Raw genomic sequence first — 24,586 nt, forward strand, 5'->3', positions numbered from 1 at the left:
AAAGACCAAATTGGACGATGCGAAGGGTGCCTGGCCAGAAGAATTGCCCAACATCTTGTGGGCCTACAGAACCACGACTAGAACCCCAACGAGAGAAACCCCCTTCAGGCTTACCTACAGTACAGAAACGGTGATCCCTATCGAAGTGGGAATAACCAGCACTACACGAGAAGCGTTCAATGAAGAAGAGAATGACGACCTATTGCGAGTTGATCTAGATTGCCTTGACGAAGTACGAGACAAAGCCTTCAGCAAGATGACGGAATACCAGAAGAAAATGACAGACTACTATAACAGAAGGGTGAAGCTCAGGTGACTCAATATAGGAGACCTCGTCCTGCGCAAAGTGACCCAAGCAACCAAAGACCCAACTCAAGGAAAGCTCGGCCCCACTTGGGAAGGACCATACAAAGTCATTCACTACTCCAGACAAGGCAGCTACCACCTGGAGACCCTAGACGGACAAAGGCTCCCTAGGCCATGGAACATTGAACATTTGAAGAAATACCATTAATAGATGTAATGGAAAGATGTATTCGTCATTAACAATCAATAAATGGATTATTCAACCAATATTTGTGTACAAATAGGCCCGCTCCAAAAGAAACTAACAAAAGCCAAAAATGGCTAAGTAACAAGATTCCGCGTAGACGGATGTAAGTTACTGACGAATAAATCCACCTAAAAGCCAAAAATGGCTAAGTAACAAGATTCCGCGTAGACGGATGTAAGTTACTGACGAATAAATTCGCCTAAAAGCCAAAAATGGCTAAGTAACAGGATTCCGCCTAGACGGATGTGAGTTACTAACGTAGATAATATCACTAAGAGTGATTAAAAAGCCAAAAATGGCTAAGTAGTAAGATTCCGCTCCGACGGATGTAAACTACTGTCGAGGACAAAATCCTGAAAAAGGTGTAAGTCATAAGAAGCCAAAAAAATGACTAAGCAGTAAGATTCCGCACTGACGGATGTAAACTACTGACGAGGAAAAAAATCCTAAAGAAGGTGTAAGTCGTAAGAAGCCGAAAAAGAAAAATGTGGCTAAGTAGTAAGATTCCGTTCTAACGGAGGTAAACTACTAACGATCACAAAGCCATATCGCGACAAATATAAACTACTGACGCTCACCGTTCCAAAAGAAGGTGTGTCTCATAGAAACGAAAAATGCTTCACCAAACACATCACATATGCGATTAAGAGCATATAACTCACAAACACAGGTAAGATGCAAGAGGTAAATTAAAACTACCATTGTTTCTTTACAAACCCATAAACACTGGGCTTAAACGTTGTTCCCCAAGAAAAAAGAAAAATGTTTCTGGATAAGATTTACAAAAAAAGGCCACAACGGGCAATGATCAACAGACCAAAAAAAAAAAAAAAAAAAAAAAAACTTAAGTATCAGGTTCAGGCTACAGAAGTCGGAGGGGCATCAACGGTTGCAGCATTGTCAATAGGGGCATTTCCTGGAACGTCATCAGCAGGGACCACAAACAGAGCATGTCAGCGGCCATCTCTTTGTCCACTTCTTCCAGGTCCAGGCTTCCAATATCAACGCCAGTTGGATGCTTGACCATGTACCTTCGAAGAAGTTCAAAGCCTTTAAAGTACCAACTGAAGAGCACAGTATTGTACTCGTCAGTGGTTTGAAAGGCCTCAACGGACCTAGCCGCGATGGTCTTCAGCGATTCCTTAGAGCTTTGAAGCTGCTCGTCCTTCTCCAGGTTCAGCTGGCGCTCAACTCTGAGGTCGTCACCCAAACCTTAACCTTCTCCTTCAGAGTGGTAGCTTTGTCCATGGAGTCAATGAGGTTCTTCTTCAGTTTTGAGTTTTCACTCTCCAAGGCTTGCACCTTTGACGAAAGGGATGCCAGCTTAGCCTCTTGAGTGAGATACTCAGAGGCGATATGTAAGCTTTCTCCCAGGACCTGAAAAGATGTCTCAGTTCTTCAGTAAAAAAAAAAAAAAAAAAAAAAAAAAAAAAAAAAAAAAAAAGAAGAAAAAAGAAAAAGAGGATTGCTCATGAAGAAGCAAAAGCACGTCACCTGGACGAGCTTGTGGACGTGGCACCAGCTACTGTGTTGAAGGGGACCCAGAAAAAGCCTTCAAATCGTCAGTCGTCACTATGCTATGGGCCTTTCAACGGCAGCCTCTCATCCCCCCAGATTGTAGAGCGAGAAGCATCCCTTTCTCTTTTCCTTCTCCGATAGACGTGGCCTGTTTAGAGACGGGCGTAGGAAGCTCCTCCACTGAAGTAGATGGAGAAGTAGTCCTCGTCGTCTCAATGCCGGAGACAAGAGGAGTGATGGAGGCAGGAGGGGTGGCAGAAGGAAGTCCTCCCTACTACATGCACGGTCTTTTTCCTATATTTGACAAGGGCTCATCCTTCTTGCCCTCATCTTCACATACATCTCTTTGTTGAACTTGGATGTCATTTCTGTCAAAAGAAGAATGTTAATCCCGAAAAAACACAAGAAATAAAGAACAAAGGGCCAACACTGACGAAGTGGAACTTACTCTTTTTCCTTCTATCTCAAGATTTTTCAAGACAAAAGCAGATGGCTCAGGCCCAAGGCAGTAGAATGCAAGAGTTCTGGATCAACAAGATCGTCCCAGCTCTCGATGGTCTGCGAGTATTCAATGGCTCTACACTCGTCCCTATACCTGCTCTAAGCTTGTTGTCTCTTCACTAAAAAAAAAAAAAAAAGAAGAGAGAAGTTTAGCAGCCATAATAGTAAACACAACAGAATTCAAGAAACAAAGAGGAAATATTGACGCACCTAAAGTCGGGGTTTCCCACCATCGACGTAACCTCGGGAGATCACCCCACAACTCGCCTGAGGGTGTCTCAAAATCGTCCCCAGACACAAAGAAGAACCTGGATTTCCAGTTCCTGAAAGAGGACGGCAAACCCTTGACGATCCTAGTCCTTCTTTCCCAGGGCACCAGTTCATAATACCCATGCTCCTTGGATGCCTTCAGACGGTAAAGATAGACAAGCTCGTCTACCCTGAGCATGTCCCCGTCATTGGCAGCCAGCCAAATCCCCATACAACTCACCAGAATCCTCCATGAGTTGGGCATTAGCTACCCGGGAGCAATACCAAAACGGTCTAAAAGCTCCATGAGGAAGGGATGGACTGGGAACCTCAATCCACAGACGAAGGCAGATTCATAGAAGCATACCTCCCCGGGAAAGAAGTGACAGGCCCGATCCCTCTCACCAGGTAGACGAACCCTAACCCTATCTGGAAATTGAAATATGTCCCTAAATCTACCTAGGGTTTCCGCGTCCAACCCACACTCCTCCTCCAGAGCATAAAAAGCCCTAACCTCTCGAGGGTTAGAATGGGCTATATCCTCCTCTACTGGGTTACCGCTAGACAATAACCCAGTCTCAAGTTCACTAGACCTGATCTCTGACATCGTCCTCCCTTCCTTCACTAATTTTTCAAACCAATCAACTGATTGACGTAGAAGAGGCAGTAAATCAGCCAATTCAACGGCCAAACTATTGCCCTCGTAAACAAAATTTTCAAGGTAAGGAAAAGTTCCTAAAGCCCCCCCTAATCGAGCAAAAAGAAATGAAATTGAAGGGCAATCTAACCTAACCTTAGAGCTACTGAACATGGAAAGCTAGAAAAACACAGAAAATAAAGAAGGATCTAAGGTACCCCAAAGCCAAAAAGAAGCCAAACAGAAGAGAAACAGCAAGGAAAGAAGAAATGAAAGATCAGAAATTTACAACAACACGAATAGGCAAGATAAAAAGAAAGCAAAAAAGAAGAACATACCTCGAAGAAGAAAACCGTTGCACTGCGTAGGGAAAAATCGCTGAGAAGTGAGGTAGAGAAGATGAGGACCAGAGCAATAATGGAGGTGCTTTTTCGAAAAAGTGAAAAGAGAATGATGAGAAGAGGGGAAGTTTAAAACCAAGGATTGGGAAGCTGAAAAACCAGTGGGAAAATCAATGAAACTCATCATGTGAAGCATTAACTCCCCCAATCAAAAGGTGCCACGTAGGCCACAACCCAAAAGGAACTGCCGTAACACATTAAATACGGCTCAAAAATCCAATCGCTTGCAACTTAGAAACCTTTCACCTTCCCTGGTCAACACGACATGTCATGACGACCACGGAATCCGGGGGCAACTGATGGGACTGACGAAGTAAATCATGGAAGAGGTAATTTGGACCAACGAGACAAGCCTTCAATGACGAGCATACACTTCACTGACGACTCTAAACATTTCATTCAATGCCATCAATAAATGTCAGGGACGGTTACAAAACCAGTCAGACCGTTGGGACAAAATTAAAGCCACATGATAAGGCCAGAAAACGTTACCTAGAGGGATATTAAGAACCACTATAATTGCCCAACGACTAGAGACTACGACAAGAGATATAAAGCCCTCACGCCCAAACAAAAGGTATGAACATATTGAGATTGATACTATTTGATTGCTTACTCTTGAATAATTTTTGACACTGACTTTGGCATCGGAGACACTGTGGCAGGCACAACACCGGTGATCGTTCTCGAGAAAACATCTTTGCAAGAGGCCGAAGATCATTTCTGTCTACATACATTGACTGACGAATTCACACTTCATCAGTAATTATCTCGTGTTTGTGCTATATGGCGGTGTCTCACATGATACTGTCTTGTTGGGTTTGTAATTTTGTACTATTGCATACTAACAGTTTTAGACATTGTTGTGTAGATGAAACAAGATTTTAGTTGAAATTGTGAAATCTTGTGTTTCTTCATTTTAATTAAAATTTTATTTTTAAAATACTATTTCAAAAGAAGTGTGTACATGGAGCGTAAATTGTGTAAATCTAATATATGTCATTTTTGTATCTGCATTGGTCGAGGTTGGAAGAAGATGTACTCTCTCAGATTGCTGCTTTGCCAAATTTGGTACGTCTCTCACTTAACAATGCCTATAGTGGAAAACAAATGGTTTGCCATACAGGCTTTCCTAAGCTTACAAGTTTGACGATCCGTAATTTACCTGAGTTGAATGAGATAATAATAAGAGAGGGTGATGCCAAAAGTGCAATCCCTATATATTGCCGACTGCATGGAGTTAGAGACACTGCCTACGGGCATTGAATACCTTGAAAATCTCCATTTTGGAGTCAGTCTCAATGCAACTTAAAAATCGCATCAACTTCTGTAAATTAAATTGTGTAAATTTTAAACTTTTTTTTTTTTTTTTTATAATTATGCATAATGTGAGTGGTATTAAAAATTGGATGGCACGTAAACGTTTTTAAATATATCCGCCACCCATTACGTCAGCATTTCTGACCTCAGCTCCCACTATGCTCCGTGATTTGAGCACCCTGACATTACTTTCATGTCAAAAAGAACTAGGCTTTCATTTTACGCGCTTGCTTTGGAAAATTAGAAAAGTGCTCATTCTCTTGTATAAGTAGGCTCTTACCTCTCACTCTTTCTGTATTGTACCAAAATTTTCTTCTCGGTTTTGAGTAATAGCTGCTATTTCAGATTGTCATCCATCTCTCCATTTTCCTTTCCTTTTCTCTGCTCTCTCTTAGGACTTTCTCAAACACCTACAGTTTCTCACAATCATCACACGGTTCCAACGCCTCTCTCTCTCTCTCTCTCTCTCTTTCTGGACTCTTACCACAATTCGCTTAACTCTTCTGCCTATGTTATATACATAACAGATAGCCACAACACCATGTCAAACCACCACCTATCCGTCTCTAGCTTCGGCCTTTTCCTCCTAATCCTCTGTGTCCCCACCTACGGTCGCTTCCTCACCCAGTCCCATCCATTATCGGCTGATCTAATCTCCGATGGGGTCCACGACCGCGATTCCGGTTGGGGTTCCTACCTTGTTCTCAACCGACTCTCCGGCGAGTCTTCAACTTCAACGTCAACTTGCGACCAGACCTACGGGTTCTTGCCGTGCACCACCTCGTTAATGGGAAACCTGTTCCTCATGGTGGTGTACGGGTACCTCATGTACTTAGCTGCCAAGTCATTGTCCGATGGGAGCGAGCACTTGCTGGAAATTCTTGGCCCTGGTTTTGTGGGCGGTCTGGTGCTTCCTATTCTCGGTGCTCTTCCGGAAGCCCTGCTCGTTCTCGGTGTGCACTTAATCGTTTTATAAATAAAAACAATTTTGGGGAAAGTTAGTAGTTTAGAAAATAATTTTTAAAAAAGTTTTTATGAGAAAGGATAAAAACTGATTTTTTTTTTTTTTTTTTCAAAATGCTATTAATATATGCATAATTTCCATATAAGATGGTCATATGCTTTTCTTTTCTTTTTTCTTTTTGGATAAAAGATCATACTTTTTTTATATATACAAAATAGGAGATTACTTATATTTGAACCTTATGTATCATTTTGATTTAGGGCCTTTTTGTATCAGAGTTCCCATTTATTGAAGGAGCCTTTTGATGTTATTGGAGTTTAAATGGTTATAAAAGAGTTTTTCAAGGACTTTAGGAGGTCTTTGGGCGGTTTAGGATGCGCATCGCCAAGTTAAAAATACTATAACCTTTTGTTTGAATGGAGAGAGATGGAAGGTGAGGAAAGGGAAGCCCTCGTTCCAAACATATCATAAAAGAAAGGAAAAAAATTTCTCTTTGTATTTTTTTCATTTTTATAATAAAATTTTCATTTNATAAAAAAAAAAAAAAAAAAAAAGAAGAAGAAATTTATGTGATCCCCCTCTATTTTGTAAAAATATAAAAATGGGTCTTGAGCCGAAATAAAATTACACACGCATATATATATATATATATATAGTACGTAATAAATAAAGCCAAATTAGTTTTTCTATAACCAGGTGTGTTTAAATTATTGGTCAATTCTTTTTTTTTTCTTTTTTTTTAAATTGATAGTTATAACATGAGAAGAAGGATTTGAAAACTGATCCATAAAAATATTAGGAGATACCACTAGTTAGACTATAAGGTTCTTGACAATTATTGATCAATTCTTGGTAGAATTTTTTAGTTCCATTATCGCTAAATTATCTTAATATTTCATCCAAAAAAAGATCAAAAACTTTAATTGGATGGAAATAATATTATTATAATATTATATTCAAAATTAGAGCTTTTTGAATAAATGTATTTTTTTGTATTACTTCGTATACTACTAAAAAAAATTATAATGATTTTAATTAAATTTTCTAAATAAAAGTATAAAGATAATAGTTAAAGATCTCTAATTTAAATACCATATGCTCTCTTTGTTAGTGTAAGGCAGATGGTAAGATTATGGGTTCAAGACATACTGTTTGTATAAACTTACCATTAAAAATATAAAAAATAAAACAAAACTAGGAAAAGCATCTAAATAAATCTTTCTTTATATTTTTTTGAAAGGCTCTTGAGCTTTCAACAAATTAAGTTCTAAACAATTACAGAAAAAAAAATTTTTGAAAACAACTATCTTCTTTAATTTCTTAATGAAAAAACAACATTTTTGAAGCTTGATTCTAAATTTAAACTCTACAATATTTTAAATAAATTTCAATAATATATATATATATATATATATTGAAAGGAAATTGACTATTACTGTTTTTTTTAATATAAATTAACCTATTAGGAAAATATTAATTCTAAAATATCATCATACGCTACCCCTAAAAGAATATTTTGGCTTTCACCACTGAATAGGTTAGCAATTATTTGTGTATCATTTAGATGCACTATAGACGAAATCTTGTAAATGATGTACAACTTTTTTCCCCTTTTTGGGGAGTAATTTATTCCTTGTTTGCCTGGTACCATTAACATGATATATATGGCAACGTGTACACAAGATTAGCTTTAAAATAGAACTTATTGGAATAACTTTTTTTAGAAGAATATTAGAATAANTGCACTTATTCTATAGGATATACCCATGTCTCCTTTCAAATTATTATTCTAATATTTTCTAAAAAAGGTTATTCCAATAAGTTCTATTTTAAAGCTAATCTTGTGTACACGTTGCCATATATATCATGTTAATGGTACCAGGCAACAAGGAATAATTACTCCCCAAAAGGGGAAAAATTGTGCATCATTTACAAGATTTCGTCTATAGTGCATCTAAACTAATCAACTCTTGTGTTGTATAGTATCGGGTATTTCTGGAACTACAGAAACTGCTCAAAGTAAAGTCTCTGTTGGAGTGGGAATGGTAGCTGGGTCAACTGTTATACTTCTTACAATAATATGGGGATCGTGTGTTGTTGTTGGGAAGTGCGACCTTGTTGATTCATTTGCACGGGATACAATGGATACACAAGGGTTTTGTTTAACAGGTATGTACTTAAATTGAATGTTTTTATTTATTTATTTTTTTTATAAGATAGAAATTCTATTCTAACTTAATCTAATTGCATATGTGTGTGAAACTCCCTCCTGGAGACTTGAACTCTATCCCTTGCTCCCTACACCCCACAAGTACTTATATTTGTGGAGTGATCATCTCATCAAGGGTGTGCGGTGGTTTTTCTTCATTATTAATCTTTAAAACTACTTATTTTTTGTGTGTATAAGTTCAAAGAGTTGGCTTTGTGAGTCCTTTATATTTTTTGGTACTTAGAAACATTAAAAAAAAATGGAATATAAATCTTCTATGCCACTTTTTGTGTTTCACATTATACTCCACAAATCACAATATACCATATATTCACTTGTGCCATATAAAATAAGCAAAGTTTAAAATGAAATAATAATAATAATCATAAACCACATAGTTTACCATGATTGCTGAAATATAAAATGAAACTAAAAAAATGGGACAAATGATATATATTCTAAAAAATGCATTTTTTTTTTCTTTTCCATGTGGGGTGGGTAAGGGAATCCCAAACCTATACGTCTTTGGTGGCTTTTTAATTGATACGGCACTATAGGATACAAGATATTATAAAGGGGTAGACGAGTAGAAATGGTTTATAAACAATCCAAAGCATTAGGTTGGAGGTAATTGAAAGTGGATTAATCTAATTACTAGGCGCAAAAACAACCCCTATATTTTAATTACAATTGGATTAATTTTATGTTAAATACAATTAATAAACCAAAACTATCAATTAAAGCATGTACAAGCATAATTGAATAAAGCAAATAACCAAGGGAAGTAGGGAGAAGATGATGTAAACTCAAGATAACACCGGATGTGTTATCAAAGAGGAAAATTGGAGAACCCAACAGAAAAACCTTTCTATGGCCTGACAAGTCGAAATGATCCACTAGTAAGTTAGTTGGAGTACATGAATATAGAAAGACCCTCAAAACCTATGCTATCTAAAGTACTTGAGCCCTCCAAGCTTCTGCTACCAGCGGACTTGATGAATTCTTGTCTTCACTAGGTTCCAAAATCCCACATTACGCCCGATTGTACCACCACGTCTTACTAGCTAAATATGTGGCTAAGCTTCAATGCTTCCCAGGGTCCAAAACACTCTTAACACTTAGATTATGTGAGGGTTGTATTTGGATGAAATCTTATCTCAAGGTATGACAATAGGAGAGGTAAGAGAGTAGAGAAAATCTTAGGGATTTGTGTAGTAGATTGTAGGCTCACAATTACTAACTCTCCAATGGTGTTTCTAGGGTTCACTCTCAGAAACTCTTCTTACAATTTTGTGGCTAATGAGGATATATATAGTATGGTGAAGGGGGGAAGGGTTGCACACAAAAATCATGCTATCAATGTGTCTCGCAGCTCACTCGTGGGTTGGCCTACCCACGAGATACCTTGACATAACAAGTTTTTGAACTTCCTCATATGTTTCTCATATGATCTCGACCTACTTGCGAGCTAGTTGCAAAACCCTCTATTTTAAGCAAATCTTCACCAACTTGAGACTAAGCCTATATACAATAAATCCCAAAAAATACAAGCAAATAATAAAAAAAATTACAAGCAAATTGACACAAAATAAAGCCAACAAGACTAACATGGAAAAATCACAACTTAGTAGTAACAATAGAAATTCATTAACTACAAACCGCAAGACAATGCTTGGGTTAAACATAATAGTAATATAATTTAATGTTGGTAAACATGTGAATCGTGCTTAATTATGCACGTAGGTCTCTTGAAGTCTAGGCGCAAAGTGGAAACACGCATTTGAAGTAAATCGCACTTTTTTCAAATACAGTATATAATAACCTTTAATAAAAAGGATTATAGCGTATAATAAAATAAATCAATCAATCAAAATCTTAATATATTTTGCTTATTAGCTAAAATAGATGGTACAATTTTACACAAAATTTTTCAATTTCTTAAAATATTTATATAGTAAATTTCTAAAAAAAAATTATTGATAGACGATATGATAATAATTTTGTCACAAAAAGTTTAAATGAAGTGCAATTTTGATAGACGATATGATAATAATAGATGGTACAATTTTACACAAAACTCTTCTATTCTCCCACTTTTTCATCCCCTCACAACTTTCTATCATTTCCAATTTCCATCCATCCAACCAAATGAACCCTTAACCTTTTTTCACCCCTCAAAATGAAGTGCATTTGCAAAAGATCAGTTATTAAAACATAAATGCTTTTTTGAGGATTTCAAAATATAAATATATAAATCAGTCATCAAGTGTAACAATGGGATCTTAAGGGTATTGAGAAACAAGTACGTGTCCAGCTGGTTATGTCCCACAATTTTTCAAAATATAAAAAAGAGGAGATGGGTGTAAAAAACACTCCAAATAAAGTATTCGTACTTTTTCAGTGTTTTTCAAGTTAACTATTGGGGAGCTTTTATTATTATTATTATTATTATTATTATTATATATAGGCATTTGATTGTCTCACACTTCCTTTGTTCATTATCCACACACATCATATTTTAATTGCATACATTCAAGAAAAATATGAACACTTAAAGTGAAGGTCTGGACATTATGTGTATGAAGTGTACTTCATAGAACGTAAAACAATAATTTTCATTTCTATATTTCCTTTTATTTTAGATGGATGGCATCATACATGGACCCATTTAATATGTAGAAAACATGCCTAAACCGTGTCATCTTCTAAGCGCTTTCCATTCTGATTTCTGAGAGTTGGTTGTGGTAGGTTAAACTTATTATTATCCTAGACCACTGAATCATTTTCATATATGTCCTGTAGAGTGAAATGTTTTGTAACTGTATAATTAAATGGTTCACAAGGATTCATAACCAAATACAATCTCACATCTTTGCAGAATCTGGCATTAGTACTGATGTCTGGACTAAGTATGCTGCATGGATAATGGTCATATCTGTCATCCCACTTTTAGTTGTTCAAATACCACAAATTCTCAATTTAACTTCAGGGAGGCACTTCGCAGTCTTGATTGGGCTTATTGTCTCTCTTCTTCTATTGGTTTCTTATATCCTTTATCAGGTACGTGTGCCTTTAATTATATTCTTTGCTGGTTGGTAACCCAGTTCCATCTCCAAATTTTTTATTCTTTTATAGATAATATGGAGTGATCAAAAAATTTGGCTAATCATATGGAATTTTTTTTCATCAATTTTTTAGATTTTGTTATTTAATCTGCACTGTAGCTGGTTAGAATCAGTGACCTCTCTTCAAGCTCCAGTTCCTGTTCTGGAATATGTCCCTAATAAGCAAGTGATTATGCCCATATTTGGATTGTTAATTTTGGACATATTATGGCTCAAGTGACCTAAACTAATTGTAAACCTATATACTTGTAGCACAAACATATTAACATTGGATTAGTCTATAGTTATCCTAGGATTAGTCTAGGGTTATTTAATATATAAACTCTATATTGGGTTCATTGTGAATAGAAGAGCATAATAGATGATATGTATCTGTCATGGGCTTTTCACCATGAATGTAAACCATTAGGTTGAACCACGTAAAACTTCATATTCGCTCTCTCTTTTATGCTTTCACTCATTATTCAATCATCCACAATCACACAACATCTTTAACAATTAAAAAGTGCTGGTTTTTCTATTGATACTATGTTTAATCTAAAATGTGAATTGATCAAATGATTGGGGTAGCTAGGAGTTGAACTTCGGCCTTTCAAAAGGCATAAGGACACTCTCAATCATTCAGATATTTTCCTTTCTTTACCCAAAAGGATCAATTATTTTGAGATTATTGGCTCAGTTTACTGAGTAGATTGTATCTTATTTAGTGGAGGGAGAACATTGGCTTCTTAAGAGGCTTAAAAATTCTAAATGGTAGTTTGAACTCTGACCTCTTTAAGCATTTGCATATACACGGGATTAAATTCTAAATCAGATATATATATATATATACAATTAATAAGAAACCATTACATATTTTAGAAATGTATGGTTTAAAAAATACATAAGTTAATATCATGTATAATTTGAATCTATTAAAAAAAATTAACCGTGTAATTATGATTGTTTTTAATTATATTCGTGCATATACAATGAATTACACACTACTAAATAATACGATAAGAATGTTTAAATGAAGTGGTGAAAGAATAGAGATTGAGATGTTGAGTGTATTATAAAGTGGAATGGAATAATAGATAAGTAACATTTTAGATAGTATAAAATAGATATTTTTATGCAAATCCGGATGTAAATGCTTAAGAGGCTTAGCAATGCTAAACCATTGAACTAAGCTTTTCTTAGGACGAAAGCACACAAAACTAATAGTTCAAGAATATTTGTGTTTAAGTGGTTTTAGTTAGCTCAATTGGTAAAGTTTCTGATATTTAAATAAGAGATCTAGGTTCAATCCCAACCTACACTAAAAACTGATTAGTGTCTTAGTCTAATAATAAAGAGCTATCATCAGGAGCGGACGTCATAGGTTGAAACTCTCTCTTAAAATAAAAAGAATATGTATGTTTTGATATTTTTTAAAAATATAATTATTGTGGCTGATCAATGATAGGAATAGTTTAGAGATATTTGGCTTTTACACCAAAAACTCTGAAACTTTTAAGTATAAAATTTAAACACTCCCAAAACTTTAATGACTATGGTTTTAATGTTTGATTTGTAAGTTTTGACATTACTATATGATTGTAGTCGTTTGGATAAGTAAATTTGAAGGAGAGGAGAGGAAAGAGCCCCTATTAAGTATAACTCCAGGTCTACCTCAAAAGGAGTATTTTAATATCTGAGGTAGCTTGGGCATCTTTTCTGGTTTTAATGTCTGAACTTTCCATATTGATGGTTTACTTTCTGATAGAGAAAGTTAAAAACATTGTGCAGGTCCTTCAGCCTTCGATCCAAACAAGAAAAATTGCTTATGTGAAGTACATGCTTGTTATATTAGAACTTCTAAAAAAACTTGCACCGGGAATGCAGCTCATGGAGAATGGTGAACCTAACAAAGACATCATTGGAAAGTTAGTTTTTATTTATTTATTAAGTAACAGAAAATTGTTCTTTAATTTTTATTTTTCTGTATTTGATGAATTTTTTGTTGGATATTATGACAGGCTGTTTTCTGAAGTTGACAAAGATAGTGATGGACATATTTCATATTCTGAATTGGAAGCATTGATTGGTGGAATTCACTTTCAAGAGATCGAAGTGAATCATGATGATGCTATAAATAAACTAATGGATGATTTTGATACATCTCGTAATTCTCAAATTGAAAAGGTGGAGTTTGTCAATGGCATTTGTAGATGGCTATGCAAGATAAATCAGACTGTTGATTGCGATCCTGAACCTTACTCATTTAATAAGATTTTTGATGACTTTCACCAGGTAAGTTGAGTTGTTTCATATTCATTATCTTCATATCAACAGATTCTTAAATAAAAAAACTTTCTTGGAAATTTATACGCAGAAAACAAAAGATGAGCATGCTCAGTTGGATGTGAGGGATCCGCGTGATAAAATTGTTGAGGGTGTTAAGAATTCCAAATGGACCTCTATCAATAAGGCAGTACTATTGTTATTGCTTGGAACTATCATTGCTGTTGCTTTTGCGGATCCCCTGGTAGATGCAGTTGAAAACTTCTCTGATGCCACTAGTATTCCTGCTTTCTTCATCTCTTTCATTGTGCTGCCTTTGGCTACCAGCTCTAGGGATGCTGTGTCAGCAATTACATTTGCTAGCCGTGCCAAGCGGGCAGCAGCCTCATTCACATTTTCTGAGGTTTGTTTCTTATTCCCTACTCTTCTTGTCTATGCTATGTTTATTGTTTAGTGCTTACTCTCTGGAGTTGATCATGCACAGATAAATTACAGAATTGCAAGATATGTATTAAATTGTGATATTAGTGTATTAGCTAGAGTCCCAAGATTTTAAACTGCTATTGCGAAACAAAAATTAGGACAGTAGTACTACATCATCTTGATATGTGGATTTTTAAATTTAAATTAATTTTGGCACTCCTTCCTCTTTCAAGAATCGGAGGGTGAGATCCTGGATTCTAAATTCATTGAGTGCATGTGTAACTTAAAAACTAATCAATAAATAAATCAATTACTTTGGGTTGTTTTGAGACTTCACTGGTGGGTGGAACCAGTTACCCAGACTCACTTCCCATCCCTGGAAGTCAAGGAACACTAGGCACTTAAATTCTGACCATAAACCTGCATTTAATTTTTGGTGGCCTCAAAAGCTCTTTTAGCTAACTAAACAATAGAACATTGTGTAACTTGCTTGATTTTCTCTGTGAACCTGATCATTTTACTGGCTGTCAAAGGCAGAACAATCCATCAAAATATGGTTGTTATTGATGACAAGTTGGTAGTATGAATTTGATATTATACCTCTGTTGTAGCTTTACTTCGACAATTTTTTGTCTGTTAATCTAATAAGATGTCTATCTAAACATATTCCCGTATTTGACAGGTAGCAATGAAAGCAATGATGTGTATTAGTTATGCTTTCATTTGAAACTATTGATTTTCTAGAGAAATTCAACTGCGAGTGTCATAACACATTAATTTCTTGCTGCAGCTATATGGGGCAGTAACGATGCATAATGTTCTCAATCTCCCAGTCTTCTTGGCCCTTGTTTACTTCAGGGGATTGGCATGGGATTTCTCATCTGAAGTGGTGGCTATTCTTATTGTCAGCATTGGGATAGGTGCCTTGGCCAGCTTCCGCACCCATTTACCTCTGTGGACTTCTATACCAGCTTTTCTACTTTACCCATTCTCCCTGGCCCTGGTTTATGTTCTTCATTATGTTTTTGGCTGGTCATAGAATTGCGGTTGTCCGAAAATTATGATCGGTGGGTAACACATTTCCTGTATGAAGAAGAATCAGGGTTGTTTCTTTAAATGAGCCGTGCTTGTTTAGCTTGCTTAAGAGAGTTGTGTATAGTTTAACTTTAGAGTGGAGTTTGTAGTACATCTTTATATTAAAATTTAAAATCTCATTTTCTCTCCTTTGTCTTTTTGTTTCTTAAAATTAAAAAAAAATAAAAATAAAAAAAGAAGAAGAAGGTAACATATGCTTTTTTTTAGTGCGTAAACATTTTAATTTTAGTAAAACATCTGGATTATTAGTTTCCCTATAAAAAATAAATAATTGTGCATATGGTAACACAATTAATTAAAAACTCTATAAACATAACAAATCTCAAATGTGGCAAATTATTTTAATTTAGAAAATATGGCATATTTTCAATGGTAAGTAAAAAAGTAATATAAGATTTCTCCATGAATTTCATACTCTAACACCTATTGGTGGTAGTTTTAATTTTAGTTTCGATACTTTGTGTAGAAAGAACCAAAAGAAAATTCCCTAAATGAATAGCCAAAAAATCCAATGGATTTGAACTTAAGCATAATTATTAATTAATTATTTGGTGAATATTTTTAGTAAAGTTTTCACATGATCCATGTAATGAGATGGTATGAGACTTATGTCTTGGGCACATACAAAACTGTAACATGTGTAGTCTGCTAGATCTCATCAGACTCATGTTTATTTAATTGAATGTAAATAACAAGCTGCATATTATTGGGCCCAAACTTTTGGACCCAAGTTCTATTTACATGGTCCAGCAAGATCGCTTACCCTTAAAAAAAAAAGAAAAAAAAAAGAGCTTTCTGTGGATTTGATGTCCAAAGCTTTACAGTCATCTTAGAGCCCATTCCGAATTTTCACATGGGAAAAGAAAAGGAGAAACAGGAACTCTTTCAATATCCAAATTTAATCTAGCCATTTTTAAGGTGATTCTCAAGTTAATCTCTGCCACTCTTAACTCTATTGTGAATATGTTATTGTAAATAACGTATCGAATATAAGAAATTATCTCACCTCTTTTATACTGTGGAATTTATGTTGTGTAAATTAGCCCAGGTTTTCAAAAAAATAGGAAGAAGATAATAAGCCCAAAACAAAACAACTTGGGCTATCTATTGCATCTCTTTCATCCCTAAATAGGTTTGGGATGGGCTGGTTCCTTCTGCTTTTTGTTTCTCTCTTAGTTGGGTTTCTTAATCCATTTATTTTATAATAATTACTCTAATCAATTTGGTGGAGGAAAAGGCTTGGCCGTTAGGCCTACATAGAAGGACCTATTAATAAATTAAAAAGGGAAAAGGACGTGAATTGAGTATGATATTGGATTGAGATGGGTCCACATGCTTAGGGTATTGCACCCATGGCCCGTGGGCCCAGAAAATGGCAATGTCAATATCAACAAGGATGGGCCTTTATCGTCCCCTTTGATGTTGACATGTTGTAGGTGTAATGTCTCTTTAATCAATTAATGAATTGAAAGAGAAACTAAAGCCAGATGTGTGTTGTCTTAAATAATGGGAAAAAATGTCCTCAACATCTTCTAAACTTTGGATTTGTTGTATTTACACCATCTGAATATTTATTTTAGTCAATGTAGTACATAAACCTTTGTACAGCAGCAAATAGACTCTCTTAATTTTATCTTTCACAAATATAATGTAGCCATAAGACCCCCTTTAATTATCCCCCCCTCCTCCAATTTATATTTTTCTTGTACTAAATCATTAAGGAGAAAAAAAAAAATTAATGAAGGGGTTTTACTACAACAACATAAAAGCTTAGAGGGATTATTGGTACCATATCAAAGTTTATGTACTAAATTTGCTAAAATAAAAGTTAAGAGAGTCTATTTTATATAGTACTAAAGTTTATGTATTAAATTGGCTAAAATAAAAGTTCTATAAGTTTAAATATCCCAAAGTTCAAGAAATGTCCAATTATTTTACCCTAAATAATGTGCAAAGTTTTGACATACGTTCATAAATTTTAGTAACTTATGTCCTTTGATTTTTTTTTTTTTGGTTAGAAAAGCTTAGGAAGGAAGAGTGACAACTAGCATCCCTTACACGCTTAGGATAATACAGAAGGAAATAGACATCAACACGGTGCTTTACTGTATCTATGGATGTATAACCTGTGTTTCAAGTTTCAACTGATATTTCGTTTTGTTTGACATTTAGATATTATATTTAGAAGGAAAAATATTGGAGAAAGACAATTTTTTTTTTTTCTACAATCGTCTCCATCAATAATTCGATATGCAAACTTTTATCTTGTGACTGGTCTATGATATGCTGACAATAAAGCCATCCGTGACCTTCACAAAATTATTTGGCTATCCTCATTGGAAGTGGGAATCTTTGCAGCCAAGTGGCCTACTTCATCTTCTCAAACAAAACAAAACAAAAAATGTGGCCTACTTCAAAAACTATAATATAGATAGTGTCACTTTAGATATATTGTTTCATAATCCATTCAAACTAAAGGGTACAATTTAGGGGATATCAGACTTAATTAAAATACTTATAGAGTTATAGGTCAATTTGGCCAATTATTCAATATTCTAGGATTAATTCTTTCTCATTAATATCATCTCATATCAACTATGGACCCTATTGTATTATTAGGATCTGCTATTATTATGAAAGAATGGAGTATTGCTTTTGGAAGAATTACTCAAGTTATTTCAATATTGTATTATTAGGACCTATTACTATTGTGAAAGAATGGAGTATTGCTTTTGGAATAATTACTTATGCTTCTTCAATATATAAACGCATAGCTTGTAGACCAAACAGATTTAATTGAATAATGCTGGGTATGTAACAATTTTTTGTAAACTGATATGTCACCATTCAAAAAATAATAATTAAAAAAATCAAAATTTATTTATTATGTTGTTAAAGTTGCCCCAATCTTATTCAATGTTACATCTGTTTGTAAACCTTAATTTTTTAGTAATTTTTTTTTTTTCATTTTAATTTGTTAGTTCTTTAGTTTAAGAACATAGTTTACCTCTAATCTAGACTTGTGTGAAGATTCATAAAACCATTAACGTGTATTTTTGGTCATGTATATTTAGTCAAATGACTAGTTTAAATTATTTAATTGGTCATGTGATTAGTACATTTTTGGTTGGGCTTTAATTGGTCATATGATTACTACATATAAATGGTTTTATAAATTGCCATTTATGGATATGATGCCAGAAATATACCAATTTTACAACACCCTTCAATTCAAATTTGCAAAAGATGTAATGATTTAAAGGAAAACTTTATCCTTAATTAAAAGGCAAATATCAAGCTAAATAATTGTTGCTTTTGATTTTATTAACATTTTTTTTTTTAATAATTGTGGATACCTAAGTCATTATCATTTGTCTTCTTTTTTAATACAAGTAGGACTCTTAGCCTTTAGCTATGCTATTCCACTTCCTCTATTAAGAATTGATGAAACCTCGTCAATCGATAAATGGTAGTGTGGTGGATTGAACTGAGACATTTGAGTTTTAATTAAGATCAAGACAAGTGAGTCTATCATTCAGGTGCCCCGTCATGAAGATTATCATTATTAAGAACTAATAAAACCTCATGAATCGATAAACTATAGTGTGGTGGATTGAACTGGGACCTTTGAATTTTAATTAAGATCCAGATAAGTGAGTCCATCATTCAGATGCCCCATGAAGATCATCATTTGTCTAATTAACCCTGTACAAAAAGAACATAAAAATGACATCAACACATTGCAATATCACTTCTTAGGGCCAATTAAACTTATAAATTGATGGACAAAATTCTTCACTTTGTATGTTATTTAGCGAAGTGAACCCTTTTGTTTTTTTTAATTCCTTTATGTGCATCTACTATCAACGGCAGGAATTATCTCATTCTAAAAATAAAAAATAAAAAAAGGCTATGCACTGGAACAATTAAAAGATATCTTAGTCGATTTGAGGTGACTACCTTTTTGAACTTGAGAAAGGAGAATGGAATTTTTTTTTTGGATAGAAACGAGAGTCTTATTTATAATAAAAGTTTAAACACCAACACTAGTGAGCCTTTGAGCACAAAGCCTAGTAGCTCCAAGGCCTGCCAAATCCCTTACATAACATACATATACAAAACTGGGACATGAACTATATAAAGACAAAAAGTGTTGTTGGTGAGTTCCCCGTTTTGCCAAAGCATCTGCACACGCATTAGCTTCACGATACACGTGAAGCACCTGAACCACCCAGTCCCAGTCCAAGAGGTTCCTGCAGTCACAAATTAAAGGTAACATATTAGGAGGGTGAGTGTCATTTTGAGCAGTTAACCAAGTTAGTACAGTACTAGAGTCGAGTTCAAGCTGTATGAATTTAAATCTCATATCCCACACAAGCGCCAAACCCTGTTGGACAACAGCCAACTTAGCTAAATTGCTTGATGCTAGACCCAAGTGAAGGGAAAAGCCAGCTATCCATTCACTCGAATGATTTTGCAAAAGGCCCCTAGCCCCAGCTAACCCCGGATTAGGAACAGCACTACCATCAGTGTTTAATTTTATAAAAGGAGCAGGAGGTAGCGTCCAATATATAATTTGTGGAGTCCTAATCTGGGGTTTGCTATTAGATCCTGCTAAGAAATGAAATTCTGTTGCAACTTGGACAGAGAAGTATATAAGATTGTGTTGGGATCTGGATTGACCCGTAAAGATCCTCTCGTTTCTTGCAAGCCATAAATTCCAACAGAGAAAAGGAAAATAAACTCGCCACGGGAGTTGAATAAGCAGTATACTTGTTTTTGCGTTGCATTACTTCGGAGCCAATCTTGAAGAGACAATTGAAAGAAAGATATGGGCAGAATTCCCGGGGATTGACTCCAAACCTCTTTTGCCCAGGGACAATCCCTTAAGATGTGAATGGTTGTTTCTAGATGATGACACCTAGGACAATGAGCATCTAAATGAAGGCGGCCAATGGTAAGGAAGGTGCGAGTGGGCAACCTGTCACACATTGCTTTCCAAATGAACACTTGAATCTTTTTAGGACAAGTTAAAGCCCAAATCCACTTCCAACCCTAAGCATTGAATGGGGCATTTTGTTTATGGAAGAGAAATTTGGAAGCCGATTTCATAGAACATGTTCCATTATTATGGGGCCACTTAAGTGTATCCGAGAGTTGTGTGAAATGGGCAATAGGGATACCCTGAACTAGATTTCGAAGAGAGAAGGGGAGAGGGATATTTAAGGAATCGAAATTCCAATATAGTTGGGTCTGCAAGGAGCTCACTCGTTGATCCTTATCCTGAATATGGATAGGGCCTTCAATATAGCTATGCAGGGTGCCCTGAGGCAACCACTGATCCTTCCAAATCCAAATGGTATGCCTATCTCCAACAACCCAGCGCATGCCTTCAAGAAGCAACTGAATACCAAGTGAGAGAGAGTGCCAAATATGAGTCCCTCTCATTCCCCTAGTATTGGTAAACAATGTGGTGTGAGGGAAATATTTGACTTTAAGAACCTGAGCTCAGAGCATATTGGGATTAGAATATAATCGCCAAGCTTGGTTCATGAGAATCGCTCAATTTCGATGGTGAGTGGATGGTATGCCCAAACCCCCCGCGTCCTTTGGTAAGGTAACAATTTCCCAATTGACCGTGTGGTAGCCACGCTGGGAAGTGGTGTCCCTCCATAAGAATTTGCAGCTCAATTTGTCAATTTGGTGACTAATCTTTTGGGGGAGGAGCGTGGTTTGCATAGCATAAATAGGAATGGTTGTCACTGTTGCCTTAATAAGGGTGGCGCGGCCAACCATTGTCAGATATTTTGCTTACCAACCTTTAATTCATTTCTGGATTTTATCAACAAGAAATTGGTAGGAGTTAGTTCTACGACATGTAGTGAAAAGAGGTGTTCCAAGGTATGTGCCTATTCGGTCCGTGGTTGGTAGTCCAAATATGCCAATCACTTGATCTTTTAAGTGTCTGGGTTTACGAGGAGTAAACCAAATTCAAGATTTGGAAGCACTTATAATCTGCCCCGACGAGGCACAAAAGTTTTGTAATATTGAGTTTAAATGTCTACAATCTCCACTCGTGGCTTTAGTGAAAAGAAAGATATCATCAGTGAAGAACAAATGAGAGAGACGTACTCTACCCCTAAAAGTCATAGGATGAATATGTTTATCGCGTACAGCCTCTTCCAGTTGGACAGACAGACTTCTAAACACAGGATAAAAAGATAAGGGGAAAGCGGGTCCCCCTGCCGAACTCCCCTAGTAGGCACAATTTCAAGAAGTGGACTTCCATTCCAAAGAATACGAAAACGAGTAGATGAAACCATATTCATGATAAGGGTGATGAGGTTGGAGGGAATTTGGAAGAATTCTAGCAATTCCCGAATAAAGTCCCATTCTAACCTATCGTATGCCTTTTCAAGGTCCAATTTTAACGCAATGTACCTTGTTCCATCCCGACGCTTAATTAAAGTCCTAATAACCTCTTGGAAAAGGATTATATTATTGCTTGTTCTACGGCCTAGCGCAAACCCCGCCTGACAAGGGTTGATAATATCAGCCATGTAAGGTTTGAGTCGATGTACTATAATCCGGGAGACCAACTTATAAAGAGTGTTACATAGACTAATTGGACGAAATTGCGTGATTTTCTCAAGTTGGGCAAGTTTCGAGATCAGGATTAAGTTTGTTCGGCCCTACGAAGGCGGGATAATGAGTTGTTCAAAGATCTCTTCGATTACTTGAATAACACTTGATCCAAGATTAGACCAATTTGTTTGGAAGAAAAGCACATGATAACCATCTGGACCCGGTGCTTTTAACGGAGGGAGAGTGGTAAGGTTCTTAATAATTTCTAGTTGGGGAATTTGGGTCAGAGTCTAGGCATTTTCTACAAAAGGGCTAGGTTGAGAAAACTGTCTCTCACACCTAGAAGAGGGACGCATATGAGCTGAAGTAGCGTGGAAAAGATTGTTAAAGGCATCATTTATATGATGCAGTAAAGGATCACCAGTAAGCCACAGCCCCATGTCATCCTTTAAGGTATGCACACGAGATTGGCTGCGGCGTTGAATAGTGTGGAGATGGAAATATTTGGTATTCGCATCACCATAGTTTAACCACATGATACACGACTTAAGCTGCCAAAATAAATATTCCTGGTGAAGGATGGTGTTGTACTCCTGGGTGAGTTGTTGTTCCAGGGAATAGAGAAAAGTAGATGGTTTCCTAGCCATAGCCGTTTGTATGCCTCGAAGTCTAGCTAAATGGCGGTTTTTCCGTTGGAAAATATTTCCAAACTGGGTCTTGTTCCAAACACTAATATTGGTTGTTAAAAATTCCAGCCGTCGAGGGAACCTAGATAAAGAGGAGGACGTAGACGGTAAATTTTCTGAAGCGTGCCAACTACTCTCTACTAGGGCCGAAAAAGAGGGGTCCGTGAGCCACATTTGCTCAAAACGGAAGGGTTTGGGGCATTTTCGCTCCAAAGGGTTAGTAACAAGCAAAATGGGGCAGTGGTCAGACTTTACCCTAGGAAGATGATGTAATTCAGCTGCCAAGAAAATGATCTTCCACTTTGCATTTCCCAAACCTCTATCTAACCTCTCTTTTATGTTGCGGTTCTAGTCAGGATTCTTATTTCTCCAAGTAAAACGTGGTCCTTGGAAGCCAAGATCCATGAGGCCACAGTTATCTAAGCAATTTCTAAAAGCGTTCAGCCTAGTTCTATCAAGAGGAAGCCCTCCCATTTTTTTCTTCCTTAGAAAGCATATCATTAAAATCACTAAATAAAACCCAAGGTAAATCAACAAGATTCGCAAGATTTTGTAGGTAATCCCAAAAAAGCCTACATTTATTAAAGTTTGGCGAAGCATAAACTGCAGTAAGTAAAAAAGATAGGGAGGGAGAGGATACCTTCACTAGCACGCGAATGCTATGCTAACTATGCGTGAGAATTTCCACCTGAAAGGCGGTGCTTTCGTTCTATAACATCCAATTACCTCTAGAGAAGCCATTAGGGTCCACACGCCTAGAGTAGGTATAGGGAAGAGTGTTAATAACCACTTACGCCCGTTCTTCAGCTATACGAGGCTCCACAATGACCAAAATATTAGGACGATGCCATCGATGAAGCTCATACGCATGGTTGCGAAAAGCCACACTTCCAGCTCCTTGACACTTCCATGCAATCATTTTCATGGAAGAGGTATTAGGATTTAGGTAATCGTTCGAGACTTCCCTGGTCCTCGGGTTCCTTGTCGCTAAATGAGAGAGGCATTGATGCCTCGCTGTGGTCGTCTTCAGACGATATATTGGGTCGCTTTCGCCGAGCTTAGCCCAGTGCGTGACGGACACAACAAATGGCAGACTTGGGTTTGAGAACATGATGACATATAGGTTGGATTCGTCGTCCTGCAACGCCAAGTTTATTTCGCTGAGATCGAGGAATCGAAAAATGGCTTCTGGAAGTTGTTCCAGGGAGGACTCGCTGGAATGGCTCATCCGAGCATTTCTTTACTAGACTAATGGAGTCTTGTGATGCCTCTCTGGGTGTTGGTAAGGATGGGCTGTCTGGTGCACTCGTGTATAGGTGCGAAACCTTTGGTAAAGGTTTGTTTGAGGTGGAGGTTCGAGACGCATTGGCAAGCTCGGAGTTTGAGTCACCTGGTTCCAAACCAATGCAGCCCGTGGATGAACCGGGATGCGCACATAGTTCACTATCTCGTCGTCGGAGCGGCCAAGGGAGAGACCACTCCATATCTGTTCTAGAAGTTCCATTTGCTGAGCTTGGTCGTGAGGAGTGGAGGAATGAGTGAACATGGAGTGAAGGATGTGGCGATTCGGGTAGGATTGAGGAGAAGGTGTGAAGTGGAGATCGGGTTCGGTCGGTGTTAGGGTTGAGGAGTTTCAGTCGTAGGAGGGGGCCACCTTGTGGTTTAGGAGGTGCATGTGAAGTTTCGGTCAAGTGAGGAAGAGCTGAGTTCTCCTCATGCATGTAATCATCTGGTATATTGTGAATCCGAGCTAAACGAGGGCAACTGTTTGCATGGGAGTCTTGCATGTAATCCCCTTCAGGTTCACGTGGCAGCAGTAAAAAAGAGTTTTCACCATACTGCGCCACATCAGTTCGGTGGGAGCCATCTTGCTTGGCTTTTCCCTTGGACACCTAGCTTGTCACCGAAACGGCGTGAGGAGATCGCATCACTAGAAGGTTGGTTGAAGAAGCAACCTCACGTGGCTTACTCTGCGTGTAAGCATTTCAGTGAGTAAACTTTCCATGTGTTGGATTTTCGGTGATTTTCCCACACATGTTGGACCTCCTTATTTGG

At 36.7% G+C, this 24,586-nt stretch overlaps 1 protein-coding gene across 1 annotated transcript; it reads left to right on the top strand.

The window, feature by feature from the left end:
- The first annotated feature begins 5,500 nt into the window (after positions 1 to 5,500).
- LOC111986370 (sodium/calcium exchanger NCL) lies at positions 5,501 to 15,389 on the top strand. Its single transcript, XM_024017996.2, has 7 exons — positions 5,501 to 6,132; positions 8,127 to 8,312; positions 11,231 to 11,412; positions 13,248 to 13,384; positions 13,478 to 13,751; positions 13,834 to 14,145; positions 14,956 to 15,389. The coding sequence occupies exons 1-7, from the start codon at positions 5,721 to 5,723 to the stop codon at positions 15,202 to 15,204; spliced, it is 1,752 nt and encodes a 583-aa protein (XP_023873764.2). The 5' UTR covers positions 5,501 to 5,720; the 3' UTR covers positions 15,205 to 15,389.
- The last annotated feature ends 9,197 nt before the right edge of the window (positions 15,390 to 24,586 follow it).

Source organism: Quercus suber, unplaced genomic scaffold (genome assembly GCF_002906115.3).
Source record: "Quercus suber isolate HL8 unplaced genomic scaffold, Cork oak 2.0 scaffold_20, whole genome shotgun sequence".
Lineage (NCBI taxonomy): Eukaryota > Viridiplantae > Streptophyta > Magnoliopsida > Fagales > Fagaceae > Quercus > Quercus suber.